This window comes from Neopelma chrysocephalum, unplaced genomic scaffold, assembly GCF_003984885.1.
Source record: "Neopelma chrysocephalum unplaced genomic scaffold, ASM398488v2 Primary Assembly neopelma1_43, whole genome shotgun sequence".
NCBI classification, from domain to species: Eukaryota; Metazoa; Chordata; class Aves; order Passeriformes; family Pipridae; genus Neopelma; species Neopelma chrysocephalum.
This window is the reverse complement of record NW_020897702.1, coordinates 3,238,051-3,257,365: the sequence shown is the minus strand read 5'-3', so window position 1 is coordinate 3,257,365 and position 19,315 is coordinate 3,238,051. Positions and strand designations below refer to the sequence as shown.

At 35.7% G+C, this 19,315-nt stretch overlaps 1 protein-coding gene across 5 annotated transcripts in view; it reads left to right on the top strand.

The window, feature by feature from the left end:
- BRCA2 (BRCA2, DNA repair associated) overlaps positions 1-19,315 on the top strand; it is a 37,025-nt gene that overhangs the window by 1,049 nt on the left and 16,661 nt on the right. For all 5 annotated transcript variants that reach the window (XM_027677762.1, XM_027677761.1, XM_027677764.1 and 2 more), the window contains exons 2-13: positions 110-216; positions 854-1,105; positions 3,047-3,152; positions 3,953-4,005; positions 4,111-4,151; positions 4,252-4,363; positions 5,870-5,925; positions 6,838-6,952; positions 9,599-10,783; positions 11,629-16,425; positions 17,419-17,511; positions 18,865-18,934. In XM_027677762.1, the coding sequence (XP_027533563.1) occupies positions 138-216; positions 854-1,105; positions 3,047-3,152; positions 3,953-4,005; positions 4,111-4,151; positions 4,252-4,363; positions 5,870-5,925; positions 6,838-6,952; positions 9,599-10,783; positions 11,629-16,425; positions 17,419-17,511; positions 18,865-18,934 (6,959 nt within the window). In that variant the 5' untranslated portion in view covers positions 110-137. The remainder of the gene's footprint in view (positions 1-109; positions 217-853; positions 1,106-3,046; positions 3,153-3,952; positions 4,006-4,110; positions 4,152-4,251; positions 4,364-5,869; positions 5,926-6,837; positions 6,953-9,598; positions 10,784-11,628; positions 16,426-17,418; positions 17,512-18,864; positions 18,935-19,315) is intronic.

Sequence of the window (19,315 nt, the reverse complement as noted above, 5' to 3'; positions counted from 1 at the left end):
ATAAGTTGGGTAATGACACACCAAGAAATGCAGGAAGGCAGACTTAGGACTTGCAGTGCCACAACATTGGAACAGTAGTGTATGAAAGTGTTTTCTTATTTCTTCTCAGGCTTTTCAACAGCTGTTCCAGTAATGTTATGGATAAGAAAATGGCTTACAAACCTGTGGAAAGACCAACTTTTTTTGAAATATTTAAGGCCCATTGCAGTGAATCAGGTACAGCTTCTCCAAAGTAAATAATTTTTATTAGGGTTGCTTTCTGTGCATCACTATATTATACGCATTTGCTGTATGTTCAGTAGGAAAGTGTCATGCAGCTTGTTAGCTGCTGCTCTGGCCCCTACTCTGTATTTGCTAATATCTACTATTTGTAGGTTTCTTTAAATTTTTATTCGTAGGTTTTTGTCATGACATGTGCTTAGCTAGGTTTTGTACTGGCTTTTTTAGCTGTTATGTCCATATGTATCCACATGCAGACCAGGTTTAGTTTTATGCCAAATGCACCTGTTGTAATTATTAACGAGTTGCTAATGTTAAAAGGAACCTGTTTAACTTGCCAGTCTGAGCAAAATAAGAGAGACGCTAAGAGTATACTTATAATTTAAAAAAAAACTGGATGTTTTTCTGCTCTTTGGTTAGTTTTGTTAATTGTCTGAGAAATTGGTTAGACATTCTTATGTGTTTTGTGGGTATCAGAGTTCAAAGCCATCTAGAAACAAAATAAACAGAGGTATGGCAATGGAAGGAGCAATGTGTTTTTCTGTTAGCATTTAAATGCCTAATGTATTTTCAAATCCTGCACGTAGGATCTTTTTTTCATTTCATATGGTTTTCTGTATGTTTTTCTTCATAGATTTAGGGCCTATCAGTCTCAACTGGTTTGAAGAACTCAGCATAGAAGCACCACCATATAAGCCTAAAGTGTTTGGAGAGCTTGACACTACCTCTGGTTGGCTTGATCAAACATCTTTTAAAACTCCAAGGACAAAACCGTCTACATACACTCAGCTGGCATTAACTCCACTGATCTTTAAAGAACAAAATGCAATATTCCCACCTTGTTCTTCTCCTGAAAAAGAACTGGATCAGAAAAAAAACAGAACGAGTGAGTAATTTTTTTTTTAAAGTGATACTTAAAGGCTGCTTGTGCCCTTCAGAAGCAAAATACTTTTTTTTTTACCTTTTGCTGTTGTAACTGATGATGTTACGGTAATAGATAATGCTAGTGTAGGAATTGTGTGACTAAAAAGCTTATTTTAGTAGTCTTCTGAAAGTCATCTAAAAAAATAGAGAATTAATCTTAATGAATTCAACCTTGTGATAAAGTGGTAATATATATGCAAAATTCCCTGTATAAAAGACAGTGTTATGGTCCAAATACTCTAAATACTGTTAATATAAGGAGATATAAGCTTATTAGTGTAACCTTTTGACTGAGAATCAGAGTGAATTTTTTCAGCCATCTCAGTTTTGTTTTATGCAAAATCTCTGAAAATCTTTTCAAGAGAGGGAACTTACCCTGCTGAAGTATGATTGATCTTAGGGCACTCCGTAACCTTTCGTGGAAAGATTTGGAAGCACTAAGCTCTTTGAGTTATTAAAACTGTCATAGAAAGAAGTTACATTTCTCCATTTGGAAAAATAGGAATTTCATGAGGTACTTCTTATTGCATTATTTCCAAATCCCAAGTACATCATGAAAGTACATGTAATGCTGCTCCTTTTTGATGTACTCATCCTCCTTGGACAGACAGAATTTTTTCTAGGGAGAATGTATGCAAGAATTTATATCTGTTCTATGGGAGAATGTGTAACCCCATTCCTGAAGCACCTGATTTGTGCATCTCCTGTGTCTGTGCCCTCCTGATAAGCTTTTCTAAACAGGTTACAGACAAACACAAGACTCCCTTTATTACCAGAATTGTTCTTAGATCCTAAAGCAAACTCTCTAAAGGGGCAGAACTGTGCTGCTATTCAAACATACTTTATAACAGTGCTTCCATGGAATATCGTTACCATCTTTGTTTTTCTGAAGTTTACTGCTGAACTTCTGCTCAGTGTATTCTCAGCTGAGAACATGTTTCTTCTAAATGTAGTTATTTGGATTTCACAGTGTTAAGTCCGTAGGGAATTCTTGGTAGCGTTTCGTAGGTGGCAAACAAAGGAACCTTATGATTCTTCTGTTCCAAAATGGTAGCTTTGCTCTGTGTTTGTGCAGAGTTTACCTGTCACTGGCCCGAAGTCTTCCAGTTTTCTTAGTCAGAGCCAAATGGCTCCTGTAACCCAGGTTTTTCCTCTTGTTAAAACAAGAGCATGAGTGGAAGCTGGTGGATTTCACCTTGGTGTGGTATGGGGACACAGCTATCCTGTGCATGTGGGCTCAGGAACTCAGAAGCAGAGAGAAATGCAGAAATTGAAGTGTAGTTTCTTATATTAAAGTAGTTTGGAAATTTCTGAGTAGTGATTCCTTTGAGTAGATGCTTGTTCATGTAAGGGGCTCGCTGTTCAGAGGATTCTGCTGCGTTGGTGGGCACACACTCTTTTGCCTGGAGCTGCTTCTTATAAATAGCTGTTGCAGCCAGTGGCAATGACTAGCAACAGTTCAAGAAATAACTTTTGCTTTATGTTGCTTAAGAATCAAGAAGTGTATGACTTAGTAAATATGAGGGAAAGCTGGTACAGGTGTATATTTGCATGTATTGTGTTTCTTCTAAGAGTAACTTCTGCAATGATAAGAAAGGCACAATACTGAAAATTACTTTAATAATATCAAGTGAATAAAGTGACATAATGAAGGGTTTTTACAGCTGTGCAGTTGAAACATGTTTAGCATTGTTTGGATTTAAGATTTGAATATATTTAAAATACTAGAGGAAAAATTAGCATTGGGTTTTTGTTTCTGGAGATTTTTGGGTTGGCTTTTTTTTTTTGACTAAAATGGATGTTGTGTAATTTTTTTTTTTAAAGTTTGTCCTGAAGCTTTAAAATGGAAATTATTTCATGTAGTTTTGCAAAGTTGTGTTGATTATTATATTATATGTTGTAGACGAAGAGAATTTGATAAGCCCAAGTAAAAGAAGAAGGAAAGTAGACCAAGAAAATGAAATACTTGCTTCTCCTCCTGGTACCTGCCACAACTACCTTGCTGCTAGGTATGGTAAATATGTCAAAACAAATTAAAAATAAACTCGAATTTAAGCAAAAAGCAATATTAAACTCACCGTATTTGACTGTTAAACTTTTTCATAGCAGTGAATAATCTTGTATGTCTGGTATGTTTATGATACTTTTGGGTTGCTAAGTGAGTTAAAATGAAGCACAAGCTAATTTTGAAAATTTCCTTGATTTTAGGTGATCTTCCTTTCTATTTTTCTACTCTTTCACAGCTGGAATATGTCATTTGTTGACATTATTTCAGCTTTCCAAATCTTCAACATCCAAAGAAAGAGTGGTAGTGATGTATCACGTGCTTTGCAAGGAGTAAAGCTATTTATAGTATTTACTGAGGTTTTTTTAGTAATAGCCTTGATTTTGACATTTAAATGTCTATATTTCAGATAAATTTGATTAAAGTACTCAAGTTTACTGATTATAAAACCAGTTAAAATAATCATTTAATTAAAATCAGTTAATCCAATTTGCCTAGTTTCATGCAGCCCATTACAGAGTGCATGATTATATTTAAATTTATTACTTGTCAGAAAAATTATTACTGAAAATTAACATATGTCAGAAAAGATGCTTTTTATGGTTTGTAACAGACTTACAGTAAGATTTAAAATACTGACTGATGGTTAGGAGAAATCTGCATTTTATCTAGTCGGGGAAATAGCCATGGTTGCAAAGAAAGAAAATAATGGAGTTGTTAATATATGTAATATATTGAAATATTTCATTATTTTCAGAAACTGAGAAGTGAAATTAATATTTTGATTTTTATTCTGTTTTGCAGTCCAGCTATTTTAAGGAATACTTATAGGACACCTCAGAGAAATACTATGCCTGGTTTGTGTTTTCTCTTTTTGGTTCTACAAAATATTTTATATCTCTAGATAAAAATCCTTATTTTTTAATTATTATTTAATGTCCTTTTTACATAATGTTTTTTAGGACCATATGGAAGCTTGTTTTACACACCAAAACTTTTGGAGGTATGTATTTTATTTATGCATTTTGTTTCCTTTTCCTGAGTAATACATTTAGAATTCTGCATAGAAAATATATATATAATTGTTAAATGTATTTTTCTAGGTCAGAACTCCAAAATGTATTTCTGAAAGTTTGGGAGCTGAAGTGGATCCAGATATGTCCTGGTCAAGTTCTTTAGCCACACCTCCTACACTTGGTGAAACAGTGATAAGAGGTATTTCTAAGAATGAACAATTGCTAAGGGTTAAAAACTTCTGGGTTTGACACTGGAAGTTCACTGAGTGGGAACTGTTTGGTTTTCTAATTAAAAAAGACAGAACTCTTACAGTGATGCCTGGTGGGTGACTTTAAATAATGCAGCCCTAAACAGAAAACTTCTGAAAAGTGTTCTCCCGTTGTATGAGAGTTTAAGGAATATAAATTTAGAAATAACATAGCAAAGCATAGAAAGAGGATTAGATAATGTTTTCTTTGCACTATCACAAAACTAGATACTATTGGGCTAAGTCATGTGAGTATGTTTATGAAGTCTGAGTAGGTAGCCTGTGGAGTAAACTTCCCAGCAGCAGTGTTGGCTTCAGCATTTTAAACCATTCACACTGTGCCTGCCATCCTATCAATGCAGTGAGACAGACTGGGATACTGATCCAATTCAAGACCATATTTCCTGGGTTGTTTGGACAGGGCAGTTCCCGGAACTCACTCACTGCACAGCTGCACAAATGAATGGGTGATAACTGTTTCAGTGGTAACTAACAGTGGCTAAATATCAACCCTCAACCTAAGGTGTTGCTGAAAGGGGGATTTCATTAGTATATGATTAGCAAAATGAAATTTGACTGTGTGATTTGTTGATGCAAATGGAAAGACCCGGGTGTCTGCTTATCTCCTGACATAGTTTAACAACATGAAAAAGAGCATTCACTGTATAAAGCATATAGACCGTATAAAGCGTATTAAGAATGAATGCTAGAATTGGGAATCTCTTTTGGGAGGGAAGGGGTGGTACTATTCACAGGGATATTGAATTGTGCCATTTTGGGTGTTCATGGGTTGAGAAAGATGTGAGCTGTAAAGAAAGGCTGGGGAAAGTACCCATACATTAATAATGATGTTCTGGGAGGTGAGCTGTGGTTTGAGCTCTCATTCTCCCCCTTCTCAGATGATCCTAGGATTTTATAATAGTGATGGCCCCTCTCTCCCATCTGACACCTGCGAAAAGAAAGAGTGAACTATTTGGCTGCTACATAGAGCCTACATGCCACATCTGTGAAACGTGTCATTGTAATATACTGCTCTGTAGGCATTTTAAAAATAGGGTTCAGTTTCTCCTTTTGTAGTGTAGTGAAAAAATATTGCTGCTGTTTTGGGAGGTAATGGGAAAAAAACAAAAACAAATTCCTAACTCAAAGATCTGATCCAGATCCTTGGGCAGAAAAAAATAGGGAGTAGTGCCATGAATAACTACTTGAGTAGTGATGTTCTCGGAGTGGTAACTGATCTACCTACATAGCTGAAATCACAACCTATGATTTGGAGTGTATTGTGCTGTAGGACTCTTTAGTTAGGACTTTTAGTTACCTTTTAGTAGTTTTTTTTGTTCACAGACTTGAGTGGCATTTAAAATAATCCAATGAAAACCCTCCCAAAACTGTATTTGAACACACTCAGCAGATCACTTGGGAGAAGATAAATTGACTTGTCTGTCTTTCTCCTAAAGGTAGAGAGAATGATTCTGTTTCTGAAGCAAAGCAACAGGATGGAAGAGCAGATAGAGTAAGTAATTTTAAGAGCTATGTTCTTTTTTCAGTTAAGCTATTTGGTTACATGCTAACATTCCTTGAGCCAAGAATGAAAAATTCTGTCATTTTCACTTTAGGCTCTCCTCTTTGGATGGTTTTTAAAGTTACTGCTGACAAAACTAAATTTGCAAAACATGGCTGTACACTGTTTTTTCACGAACAACCCTATTTGAGAAATGGTTTTTGCTGCGTTTATTAAAAAAAACAACAAAAAAACCCACCCAAACCACTTGCATTCAGCAGCATGGGTGTTATTCAGAGAGAAATCAAACCTAGGAGTTGCAGTGTGCTACTTATGTGAGGGTTGGTTGGTTTGTTTTTCTCCCACTTCTGTCAAACCTTTTGGAAGTTATTCTTTGAGAATAACTTCTTGTGCTTAACCACTACACCTAGAGTTGGGTTTTGATTTCAGTCCTTTGATACTGTTAGGGAGAGTTCTTGCACAATTGTAATTTCGCTCTGTGTATATGAAAGCTGAATGATTATTCAGACTGAAAACTGACGATGGCACTAAAAAGATTCAATTATAAGGTTAAGTTTGATTCTTAACTACCTGAAACTTCACAGTTTAACAGTTACAAGTTAAAATAAGCAAAATGTCTTTGTTCTTCCTCGTATCTCCTTTGTTCCCTTTTGAGAGGCTTATAGTAAACTGCTGAACCCATTCACTGCCCTAAAGTTGACTGCAGAATGAAACCTGATTTACATCGAAAATGGGGATTACCTGCTTATTTGTTTTTCAAGTGTACCTGTGAAAATGTTACCTTTCGTTTTAAGAGATGCAGCATTATTCAGGTACTGCAGTAAATGTCCAGAATTGCATGTTTTACTATTAAAGTGACACTCACTGGTACGTAATGTAACAGCTTTTGTCTTTGGTTTACAGATTTTGCACAACTTTTTTTCCAACTGTGATAAATGTCTTGAGATAAGTGATACAAGTATGCCGTTGGTACCAGAGGCAGTCAAGCTAAATGCTGAAGATGATGTCAAAGATTTGGGTATGCACTGATGTTTTACCTGCTAAGTATACTGTGAAGCAAGACTGAGGATAAATCTAAATTGTATGTCTTGGGCTGCTGTTATGGCTTATTTCTTCTGCCAGCTGTGTACTTACTCCCACTTCCTGAATTGATTCAACTTTGTCAAACTAATGTAGCCTTAAAAAAGGGAATGTCTGGTGAGTCAGTGAATTAGATCACTGTCCTGGTTAAGCTGGATGACAACCAGATTAGTACTGTGAAGTGTGCTCACTGTAGCTGAAGACATGAGACTGTGGGAGAGCAGAGAGAAGTGGTACAGGCTCAAGGGGGAGTAAGACTACTGCTTCTAGGTATTGAATGGGTTTAGCTTTGTCATGAAGTTTCACCCCAACACTCATTATTCTGTGGTGAGCTTGGTTTTTGATCTTGTTATATCCTTTCTTCATTTACTTCACCTATTCAAAGTCGGTAATTCTAAATGTGACAAATGGGAGCTTTTTGATTTTACTTCAGAAATTATGGTAGAAGGGAAGAATATTAACAGAAATTTGTTCAATGTGCACAGGTGTAAAAGGGTGCTGTAGGGATTCACACAAGCTGGACAGGACAGTGTATTCTTAGGATTGTATGTCTCCTTATCTGAATTGAATGGACTGCCCTAAAAAAAGAGTTTGGTGGTATGTGTAAGAATTGTGAAAAAATCAGTTTAGAATTTGAAAAGGAGAGCTGAGAATGCTGGGATCAGGAATCATTGTTGCTTGCAGAGTGATACATGGTGCTATTTTTATATTGTAGGTTCAAATGTCCTGAGTAAAATATGTCTGATAGTAAACCTATTCAAGTAAATTGTAATCAGTAAAATACTTTTAGAAATTAAGGACAACTTAATGTGTTGGTCTGTGTTCCAATATGTCTTATTACATTGCATACTACAGTAGAGAAGGCCAGTTAAAACAATGTCTAAATAAAACAAGAGGGAGAAGAAAACCATTTCTCTTAAAGTACAAAATAACTTGCAAATTTTCTTTCTTTCCTATGTCTTCCCTTTTTGATAATAGTTAGCTTGGTATTTGAAGATGCAATGTGAAAAGAAGGACAGCTCAAACCTCAGTGTTTGTGGCTTTCAAATCTTGGTTTTCTCTGGAATAGTGTTGTATGATCATGAAATGCTATCAGTTTTATTAGGTATACATTTTGTTTCAGTTAAAGAAAATAAGAGATCATAAGAGATCAAATCATCAAATAATATCACCTTCCAGTGAGTTCAGAAGTCAAAATGAACTTCCCTGATTTTTTTTTTTCCCCTGGTATGACTGTACAGTTTGAGACAGTATCTGTACAATCTTTCAGATAATCTTGGTTTTCTTTAATCCAAAAAAGGTAATGTCTCTTGTTTAAATAAAAAGAAATAAGCTGTGTCTTAGAAATCTCTACTGACAAGTTATTACAGGATGAAAGAATATGGACACAGAAATTACTTCAGAGGCACATACTTTAGTAAGGGAAAAGGACCTGTACACTCAATCTGTAGTGTTGCAGTTTCTTTTTTGAGATCTCCTTTAGTGAAACCTTCTGCCACTTAGGCATAAAATACAAAGTAAAGAGAATGAGTAACTGTTCTGTTGCCTACAGTATCAGCATGAACCCATAATGGATGTATTACATATAATTGGATGTGTGTGACTAAGTACTGGGAAGTCTATGGACTTCCAAATGGAAAATCTTTTGGATATGAGGCTATTCGAAAGTTCTAATAGAGAAACTTATAGAATTTTAAATTACAGAAATTATACCTGAAAAAGGCTTATGGAAAAAGTTAAGCTATTGGTTATATGCCCAAGGAAAACAGAGGACGATGATGTTTTCTATGTACTTCATTATGACTTCTTTGATATGAAAAAGCCTTAAAAAGTACTCTTCAAAAAACCTAGCTATATTCTGTAATGTGGACTGTACTGATAGGTGGGTCTTGGTTCATACATTTGAGAGGGTAATATTTTTATTTTGTATGTATAAGCTTGTAAGACTGTCTACAAAGTAGAGTTTGGGTTATTTTTCCCCCACTGCATATTATATCTGTGCACAAACAAAAAATTCTCATTATTTTTCTAATATTTTGCTGATCGTGGAACTACTTAAAAGCTTCCCAATCAATTAAGAGATTAAGAATATTTTCTAAATCCTTCTAGAAACTTTACTATTCTATATCGTAGCAGAAGACAGTTTAATAAATTAATCCTTATAAAAGAGTTTCCTTAGCTGCCAGTTATAGATAAAAATAGGCAGCTTCTTAATGTGTCTGATACCTACCAGCAGTATAAATTTTGGAAGGAAAAAATCTAGATATTTTTCTTGTCAAATTTACCACTCATGCTCCTGTCCTGTCTGTGGGGGCGAAAAAAAACCCCCTCTTTTGAGAAGCTAGGTTTCATCTTGGAAACCTTAACCACTACGGTCCTCAGGAGGCCAGAGAAACTGGATGTATGTCCTTTGCCTCCTGTTTCCTGTAACAGCTGCTTAAATTTATCTTTACAAACTTGCTTCTGAGTAAAGGTAATGACTATAAAATTGAAAGCTGTATTTACCTATAAAAACCCAATGCTGTTCCTAAGTTATTTCCTAAAACTTAATTTTTTTACTTCTTTCCCTCCACATCTTCTCTAGAGTCAGAGATGTTAGATGGCTTACTTGTTGAGATGGATAGCTTTGAGGACACATTCAACATGCCCACTAAGACAAGTGGAACTCTTCTGCTGATGCCACATGCTCTGGATGCAGTAGAGAAATGTGAGATAAACACAGATAAAACACTCGGAAGGGAGGATGTTCCCTCTGAGCAGCCTAATAGAAGAAAGACTGACATTTCACAGGAAGTGAAAACAAATAACTGGACTGAAAGAAGCCACTCTACTGAAATGAACGGTTCTTTACTGCAAAAAACCAGTGAAGGTACAGGAGATGGTAAAGATGGCTGTTTAACAGGACACAGAAAGGAATTGGAGTCGCTTAGGATCTCAGGAGATGTGCAAGATTATAGGACACACAAGTCATTTAAGAATGAGAAGCCTGTTAAAGAAGCTGTGCAACCTTCATCAAGCCAGTGGTCTCAATTGAACTTATCTGACCTTGATGTAACTCACTTGGAGATGTCTGTATGTAGCTCTCCACCCTCTGACTTGCATAGAGAGGAAAATTTAGGAGAGAAGTCAGTACTAATGACTAAGGATGATGCTGTAGAGACATCTTTATGGAATACTTCAGGCTTGATAAAAGCAGAAAGGCTATTGAGTGTTAATTTGTCAGAAAAATGCTATGAAATGGAAAATGCTGAAAACAGCCCAGCATTTGAAATAACTCCATTAAAAGCTGTGTCTCTGAGTGTTCAAGATCCAAAGTTGGTAAAAGGACATGCAGCTGACATTTCCAAAATGAGCTTCTTAAACTGCAACGCTTTTTTAATTGAACGTACAAATGTCACAGAGTATTCTGTAATCTACAATGGCAGCTTTTCCAAGCATTTAAAAACAACTTCTAAATCTGTCGTAACTGACGTTCTGTCTCACCCATTTATATGTAGTGCCACATCTCCAGATAATTGTGATGACCTACGTTTAATAAATAGTGAAAATACTCTTACGAAGCCTGGCTTTAAAAGCCTGAATATGTTATCCACCTTGAGAAAGAGATCCAGGAGATTTATTTATACAATAAATAATACTTTACTGTATCAAGAAGAAAAAATACAGAAAGAAGTAACCTCTGAATCACCTATTCATCCTGTATTACCCCATTCGGAATCTGATTCATACGAATTTAGAGGCTGTCAAGTGGCCAGTGATGTTGAACAAGGTATATTAAGCATTTCATCATTTGTGGAGGATTCATTATTTGTTAAGAACCTTTCATGTAAATGTTTCAGATAAAATCTTGTAAATTCTTGTGTTTGTGATAAAGTAGCTCGGCAACTGGGAATCAACATAGAGTATTGGTCTGTTATATAGTGATAAGAATAACGTTATTTTCAAGTAATCTTGTGCTAGCTTTTCTCAGATTAGTTTCTGCAATAGAAACTTTCCCCTTGAACCTTTATTCTGATTGACAAGCCTAATTATCTTTGTCAGTGCTGGTTATATATCCACAGGGCCAATCTGTCTGAGTTGATAATTTCTAAAAGAACATAAAGAATGTTTCAGTTCTATTGTTATTTTTCTAAAATTAGGGGGTTTAAGACTGTACATCTGTTGCCTCTAAAAGTACAAAGTATTTTTAAAAGAATATAATGAAAGCAAACAGGCGCTCCTATTTTTAGAAGCTGTTGTTCCTGCTAGAAGAGTTACTTTAATATTAGGAGTTGAAGTACTTTAAGTTTGAAACAAATCCTTATGTTGAGACACATGGAATGTAAGTCCATCTTTTCAAATTTCAATACAGCTAAAAATTGATTTATTGTTTTTTACCTGATAGCATTAAGGGCAGCCTAACTCACTTGTTTCTGGCTATTAGAATACAATTAGATTAAATAGATCTCCAGTCTTTTCAAGATGTTTTCATTTGCAAACAAAAGTGATACTTATGGTTCCAGTGTTAAGCATTTGTAGAAATGATCTTATGGGCCAAGATTTTGTGAAAATCTGAATTTACACGTTTGAATAAATTTATTAACCTGTTTTACTCTGTAACATCTTCTCTTGTAGACCGTTTTCTTCTTGCTGAGAGAAAGTGTTTGCAGACAAATACCAGGACAAAGAATTTCAGCAGTTGTACTTTAAAAATGAATATATCGGATAACTCATCCAATAATTCCTTCGGCAATAGGCTGAAGCAACAAGACCTGAGAGACTTGGGGGGAAACGCAAGAGAGGATCAACCTGCTACGTCAATAAAATGCTTAGAAGTATCTAATACACAGAAAGAAGACAAGACAAATTCTTTAAATAGTGAGATTATTTCAAATATAAAACGTAAAGTTCTAACTTCAGCATGCCTGATGGCAAGAAAGCGTTCTGGCTTTCTCCCTAAAAGCTGTTGCTTAAGGAAAGGTGAGGAAGATGAGGACATGAGTGCTAATGCGAACAATGCAGCTGCTGCATCTCAGATCCTGAAAGAAGAACTTGGGTCTTCTAAGGATGAGGAACAGTTGATTGATGTGCACCATGACTGTACATCTGCAAAAAACAGCGGTTTCAATAATACTTCGAGTCAGGTCACCTTTGGCTTAACTGGAGTCAGTAGCGACTGTTGCAATAAATTATCACCTGAGAAAAGGCATGCTGCAGACCAGAGGTCAGGAGTTGACTGTAGAGAAGTACGTAGACCTTTGGGGATGAACTGCTCAGAAGATGATAGTACTGGATTAAAACAAGGGGAGCAAACAGATGCAGCTGCCTTTGCAGAAGCTGTAGCCAACAATGAAGAGCCAAAGTCAGTTGAAAACAACGAAAGCCCTCAAGCAGCTGCTCTCAGTAATGTAGCTGTAGAGACTGCTAAAGAATTATTAGATTGTATAGATAATAATTCTTTAAATGAAGTAATTTCGGAAGAAGATAAACAAGTAGCACCTATGTATTCCAGCAAAAAGCCAAAGGAGAACCTAAAGCATAAAGGGGAATCATCAGCAACTCTTAATGCATGCAGTTTGAATCTAGGCTTTGGTGGCTTTCAGACTGCTTCCAATAAGCAGATTAAATTCTCTGAAGCCAGTATAGCAAAAGGCAGGATGCTGTTCAAGGATATTGAAAATGAATGCTTTGAAGCCTCTTCTGTGGAAAGAGCCAGAAACTTTTCAAGCCAAGTTAAAAAGGAGAATATGCCTTTCTCAGATTCAGAAAGCAAGTTGAGCAGTAATTTATCTGATTCTTTAGATTCACAGACAAGTTTTCTTGAGCCCAGGCATACACAGTTTATTCCACATAAAGTTGGCTTCTGTAAAAGCTTTCCTAGAACTCCACAAGCCTTGCAAGAAGCAAATGAAACCTTGACGGCAAGCCAAGAAGCTGAAATTGCCGAACTTTCTAGTATCCTGGAAGAAACAGGTAGTCAGTTTGAGTTTACACAGTTTAGAAAGCAAAGTAATATGATTCAAAGTCATGCCTTTCAGCAGTTCAGAACTGTAGAAACACGTGGAACAAAGAATGTAGAAAATATTTCTGAAACAAGGGAAGATGCTGGTTTTTGTAACACTTTTAGATCTGAATATCAAGTGAAAAATGACAAGTATTGTACTCAGCAGGAAGATACAAGTGAAGACTCCAAAGTGGTGGAATACAAAAAAGAAAATGCAGTGGTTTTCCATGAAAATGACAAAAAGGTTACTTTTACTAACCTAGACATACATGAAAGTAGAACATCTGATGAGAACTTTCCCATAGCTGAACAGGACAGCTTTTCTAATTTCACAGGCTTTACTTCAGCTGGAGGTAAAAAAATAAATATTTCTAAGGCATCTTTAAGTAGATCTGCAGAGCTCTTCAGGGACTTGGATGATGATAACTATTTGTTTAAATCTTCTGAAAACAGTACTAGATGCCACAATTCAAATGGGTGTATGTCTTCTAACTGTAATTTTTTCAGCTGCCTGGCAAAAGAAAGCAAAGCAAAAGCATTTTGTGTTTCAGATTTCAAAAACGTAAATGCCATTTTTCACACAGGTTCAGTTTCCTACCATGCACAGAATAAGAGTGAGGAAAATACTAGTACAGCATTTAAAGAAAATATGGAAAGTAAGACAAAAATATCAATAAATGATACTAAAAATGCTAATTTCAATAGTATTAACAATAACAACAGTCTGTCATCCATTAAAAATCATAAACAGAGTTGTAAAACTTCCAAACAGTTTTTAAATCAAGGAGATGATCAAGTTGAAGGCAATTTGCAGGATAACTCATTAGATGTAAAATGTCTAGAAGATGCTATTTTGACTACAGAAGAACATAGTTTAAGTATATCACATGAAATGGAAAACTGGTCTCCTGATCAGAAAGGAGAAGACAGAAAGGAAGATGAATGCTTGTCACCAACATTTCGAACTCCAGCTGGTGGTAATACATCCATTTCTGATGAAGCTTTGGATCGTTCTCTACACTTGCTTAGTGTACAGTGTGAAGAAAGAGATGTAAAAGTTTTTGAGAACTCTGATAAAGAAAAAACAAATTGTAAAAATATGGAAGAAGACACCACCTATGGTAATAACCTGTTAGTGAATGAAGACAGAATAAAAATAGGTTCTTGCCATCATTATCAAATACCTTTCGAACAAGAGCTAGATGTGGGAAAAAATGAAGTGAAAGGGAGTTATCTGGCTGGTTTTCATACTGCTAGTGGCAAGAAAATAGCAATCGCTGATGGATCTTTAGCTAAAGCAGAACAGTTATTTGCAGAAGATATTGATGTAGGAAAGGAACGTAATGACAATTTTGAGAATCTCATCAAGAAAAGGAAACGTGGTAAAAACTGTGTTAAAGACTGTGATTTTTGTATTGAAAACATTGCTCAATGTGATCCAGGAAAACTTAATTTTAATGAAAAGCTCGTTCCTGAAGAACCTGGAGATCAGTTTAAGCAGGCAATAGAGAGCAGTCCCATTAAGCATGCTGTGATTCTTGATCCTGTCAAAGTAGATACATTCGTAAATCTAGATGAAGGTTGTGAAAGAAGTTTGGTAACTTTACATGTGCATAAAAAAGCTGATGTCAGACCTGGAAAGTCAGAATTGGAAGCCCTTACAGGAGAGAAGAGTGATGCTTTAAGCAGAGCTCATTTGTCTGAAAATGGAAAACCTCCAGAGACAAAGATGGAATACTCACCAAGAAAGAAGAATGATTCAGAAGACACTGATGATTTCCCTGTGCACTCTGCTGCATCTCTGCATTTAATGAAGGTACCAAATGACCTTGAAGATAATTGTGTGCCTGGAGATACAGAAAATACTTTATTTGTTGAGGATAACAATAAATCTAATCAATCTCTCCTCTTAACTTCAAAAAATAGCTGCTCTTATTTGAATGGTGACAGTAAGGAATTAGAACATGTAAATGAACCTTGTGCTTATACAAACTGCTTCACAGGCACCACAGTTAATGCTTGCCAAAACCAGTCACTAGTCACCCTTCCTGATGATGAAACCAATTTAACCAGGTTAAAAGAAACAACACTTAATGTTGAAAAGCAAAAGGGTGATCTGAAACAAACTGTGTTTAGTACAGCAAAAGGTAGAGCAGTTTCTGTTTCGGAAAGTGCATTAGCAAGAGTCAGACAAATGTTTCAAGAAGATTACAGTGAAGCTGTAAAATATGAAACTAAGCCTAACTCAAGAACTAATCAAACAGAAATTGCTAGAAATTCGTTTTCAGTCATTCATGCTGAGTGTCCTGATTCTGCTAATTCTTTTAATGCTACAGCAAATGAAGAGGCTAATTCAGCCATGTCCCAATTTATTAAAGTGAATGCAAGTGCTAGTGGAAGTGGTCACCAAGAAACAAACACATCTGCAGATGCAAAGTCTGTTTCAAATTCTCAGAAGCAATGCTTTGAACAGAATGTTAAGGTTAGAGGGCACTTATCTGTTCCAGATAAGCAGATGAAGCCATCAGATGCTTCTACAAGCAATTTGGGATTTTTTAGTACAGCAAGTGGTAAACCTGTACAACTGTCAGAAGAGTCACTCAGGAAAGCTAGACAGCTCTTTTCTGAAATGGAAGGTAATCATTCCTCACATGCACAAGAAGCATTTTTAGTGGAGGGAGATGTTGAAAAGTCTAAAATGAACACTGAAGTACTTCCTAGGAAAGTGCAGACAGCATTACCAAAAGGGGAAGAAAATGCCAGCACTGAATTGGTTTCAGATTCTGCTTTTGGGTTCAGCACTGCAAGTGGAAAACGGGTAACAATCTCTAAAGATGCCTATCAAAAAGCAAAGGCAATTTTAAAAGAATCTGATGATTTTTTGAGTAGTGGGCTTTGCATTACAGATGAACTTAGTTCAATTAAAGAGAATGGTCAACATGCAAAATGTTTAACTGATAAGGTGGTCTCGGAATCCAAAACTGAAAAAAGCTGCAATCAAGACTCTGACTTTAAAAGCATCTGCCCTGAGGAAATGAAGTATTTTCCAAACACTCACCATGTCAAAATGCCTGAGCACATACCATATATTAAGAACAACAAGCAGTTAACGTCATTTAAAAATAGCTTTCAGCAGGAGGAGACTAGGTCTTTTGGAAAAGGGCAGCTGAATCTAGGGTTGAAAACAGAGTCTGAAGCAATTTTATGCAATGCTCCTGCTAAAGCAGAAATTAATATTGATCTTCTCCAAACTCCAAAAAATTACTTGGAAGTAGAGGCAGTAGAAAGTGCAAGAGCTTTTATGGAAGACAGTTTTTCCAATTCTGGAGTACAAATTAATGCTGCACAGTCCTTCAGTAGCAGACTGGATGAAAACTTTCAAAACAAGACCTTTGGGAAGAGGCACTCTGAAGAAAACAACTCGTTTGGTACGTCTTTTATCCTGTATATGTTCAACTCCATATTTCTGCACAGTGGATTGTTTGAGGTGGTTTTTTTTTGCTTGTCATATTGATTTTTGGGTCACAGAGAAATAAAAGTTTCTCTAGGTGTCAATGACAAAAATTCTTGCTGCAGGAAGTAGTTTATCCACTCTTTCCAGCCTTAAATGCACAGTACAAGCTAAATTTATGATTAGTAATTTTGAAGGTGTACAGCTTTGCTGTTTTATCATAAACTTACAGAAGAAAGCTACTGCTCCTTTTCTCCCTGACCAGACTTCCTTTTTTTTTCTCTCCAAAAATCTAGCATTTTTTCATTGAAAAATGAGTAGCAGTGTTTTCATTTTCACCTTTTTGTGCCTCGTAGGTGAGGACAATGTTTCAGTTGTGTTGGAACTGCTGTCTGATACGAAAAATAGTTGTTGGTCTAAATATGCGGTTTCTTGCCATCTAAAACTGATCTGTCTAGAGCTGAAGTGTTGGTAGTTGATGCTTGCACAGTCACCCAGACCTGTTCAGAGATCTCGACTAGCTGAACAGTATTTATGGAAGGGTAGACTGGAACAGAATCCCTGTCCAGCTGCACAAGTTCAGGTACAAAGGTCAGGCAGGCTAGTGCTGGAAAGTTTGGGTAGGTGTCATAAGGTGGGTAGGACTCTATCAGTCCAACTTGAAACAGTTGTGCCACAGCTGAACCCTGTCCTTAGTTACAACTTCTGTAAAAGATGCGTTACACACATTTTTAGCATTCTGGAGGGACTTTTTCGTTATTGAAAGTACACAAAAAAAGGTGCAGGCAAGCTGTTTGTGGTGAGGTAGCTATGTGTCTAAAAACGCCATGTATGATCTAAAAATTTGCTAGTTCTGCTTGCTCTGACTTCTTCAATGTTTTACTTAGGAATTACAATTAAGTTGTGCAGGTTGGTAAGAAATTGAACTTAAAAGGAACATATCTTCTAAAATTCTGTGTTTTTATCCTAGGAGAACCTCCAATTAAAAGACAGCTACTGCTTGAATTTAACAGAACAGAAAATACCCCCAGATCTTTGAAGGCTTCAAAAAGCACCCCTGATGGTAATTTTAGTCATCTTGTGTTCTAAGCAGTAATCCAGTGTCAGTTGTTATCTTTAGAATTCTTCAGTTTCCAATGAACTAGCATATAATAAGACTGCTTAACTACTGCATTTACCAGTATAGTCCTGGGAATTCAGGGAAGCTGCTTGGTAATGTCTGTACTAAGTTGAAATCAGATGATTAAAGGTATGCCTTATTGTGTGGAATCTAAATATATTACAGTATATTACTTCTATAAGAACTCTGGTTTAATTTCCAGTTCATTAGGAATTTATCCAGTTTCTCACAAACTAAATCTCAGAAATTCTAATCTCAGTAGGAAGAAGGTACTGGTAATATACTCACTGATAGCTGTCTATGTTACAGATGCTTATAATATTTTGAGTGAGTAATAGGCTTATGAAAGGGATATCAAAGTTTTTAAAGTTTGAGTTGATGTTTTATGTGAAGCTAGTTAGTGATCGGGATTTCAGGATAGTGTGATTTTGGCAATGGCTTTTGGTTATGGAATAAGCAGTGTTCTTTAAGAAACTTGTTCTTTTTAAGCACTGCATGCTCTCACCTAAATTCAGTAGCAGAATTCATCAAATATATTGATTTAACCAGTATATTTGTTTCCGAATGCTGTACTAAATCTGTTCTAGGCATAAAAGCCGTGATTTAAAATTTCAAATGGAATTTGTAAGTTGCTGCCAGAGAATAATTTTATTCCCTTCATATTTCAATATTATCCTACCCTGCAGTAGAACAGTGTTGTTCTTTGGTGAACAATTGAAAACAGTTCTGTCTCCAGTACAGTCTTGCTTCCGGCTTCTAGAACTTGTGGCATCTTGTATATGCAACTTCTCATATGAAACTTGCTCTTTGCAGCCTAAGGGCACAAATAAGTTTACATTCCCAGCAGATATGATTTAATTACATTGATAATTCCAAGATAAGCCTGTCCTTCAGTGATGAAAGGAGGAGGTTGGGCAAATGTGCCGTTTTCTGTTGTAACTTCAAATAAAAAAATAAATAAAAGTTGCTGAAAAAGTTCTAAATTGAATGATGAGCCTACCTGGAATTATATATATGATAAGCATTTCCCTTTCAGGAGCCTAAAAATATAGTGCCAGGTCACAAATACAAACTCTTGAGAGTTCAGCATTGTGTTCACTTATCCTTTAGATCTGTCTGCAATTAGCGTGGAGATGTTTATACAAACGTTTTTTGGGGCAGGAAAGAGTAAAACTGTTTAAATCCACTCTGGAACCTTTTCTTTATATTTATATCATTAATTTAGATAAAACATGCTGTAAATATCTACTGTGTAATATACCATTTCAAATATATTTTTTTCCAATTATCTTACAGGCATTTTCAAAGACAGAAGAAAATTTATGTACCATGTGCCTTTAAAACCCATAACTTGTCAACCTTTTGGGTGAGAAATTTATTATAGATTTTAGAGTTCTTCTAATGCAATTTCTTAAAACCTCACAAGCCTTTGTAACTTTCTGAAAATATACAGTAATAATTTACTACCCAACTTTATAAAAAATAAACATATTAAATATAACACATATAACACATGTTGCTGCAGTAGACCAGTAAGATGCTAAACAAACTACACTCTTTTACTTCAACTCTGTCTTTTCTCAATAGAAATTAAGTATTGAATTTTTAAAATATCAAAGACTGTTATTTTGTCTTTTTATTGATGTAGTATTGAAAGTTGTACTACTAAAATAAGAAAAGAATACAAAAATCCTAAAAAAGATTTTTGTCAGGAGGCTGAAACCTGTATGTTTTAACGTTTTCATCT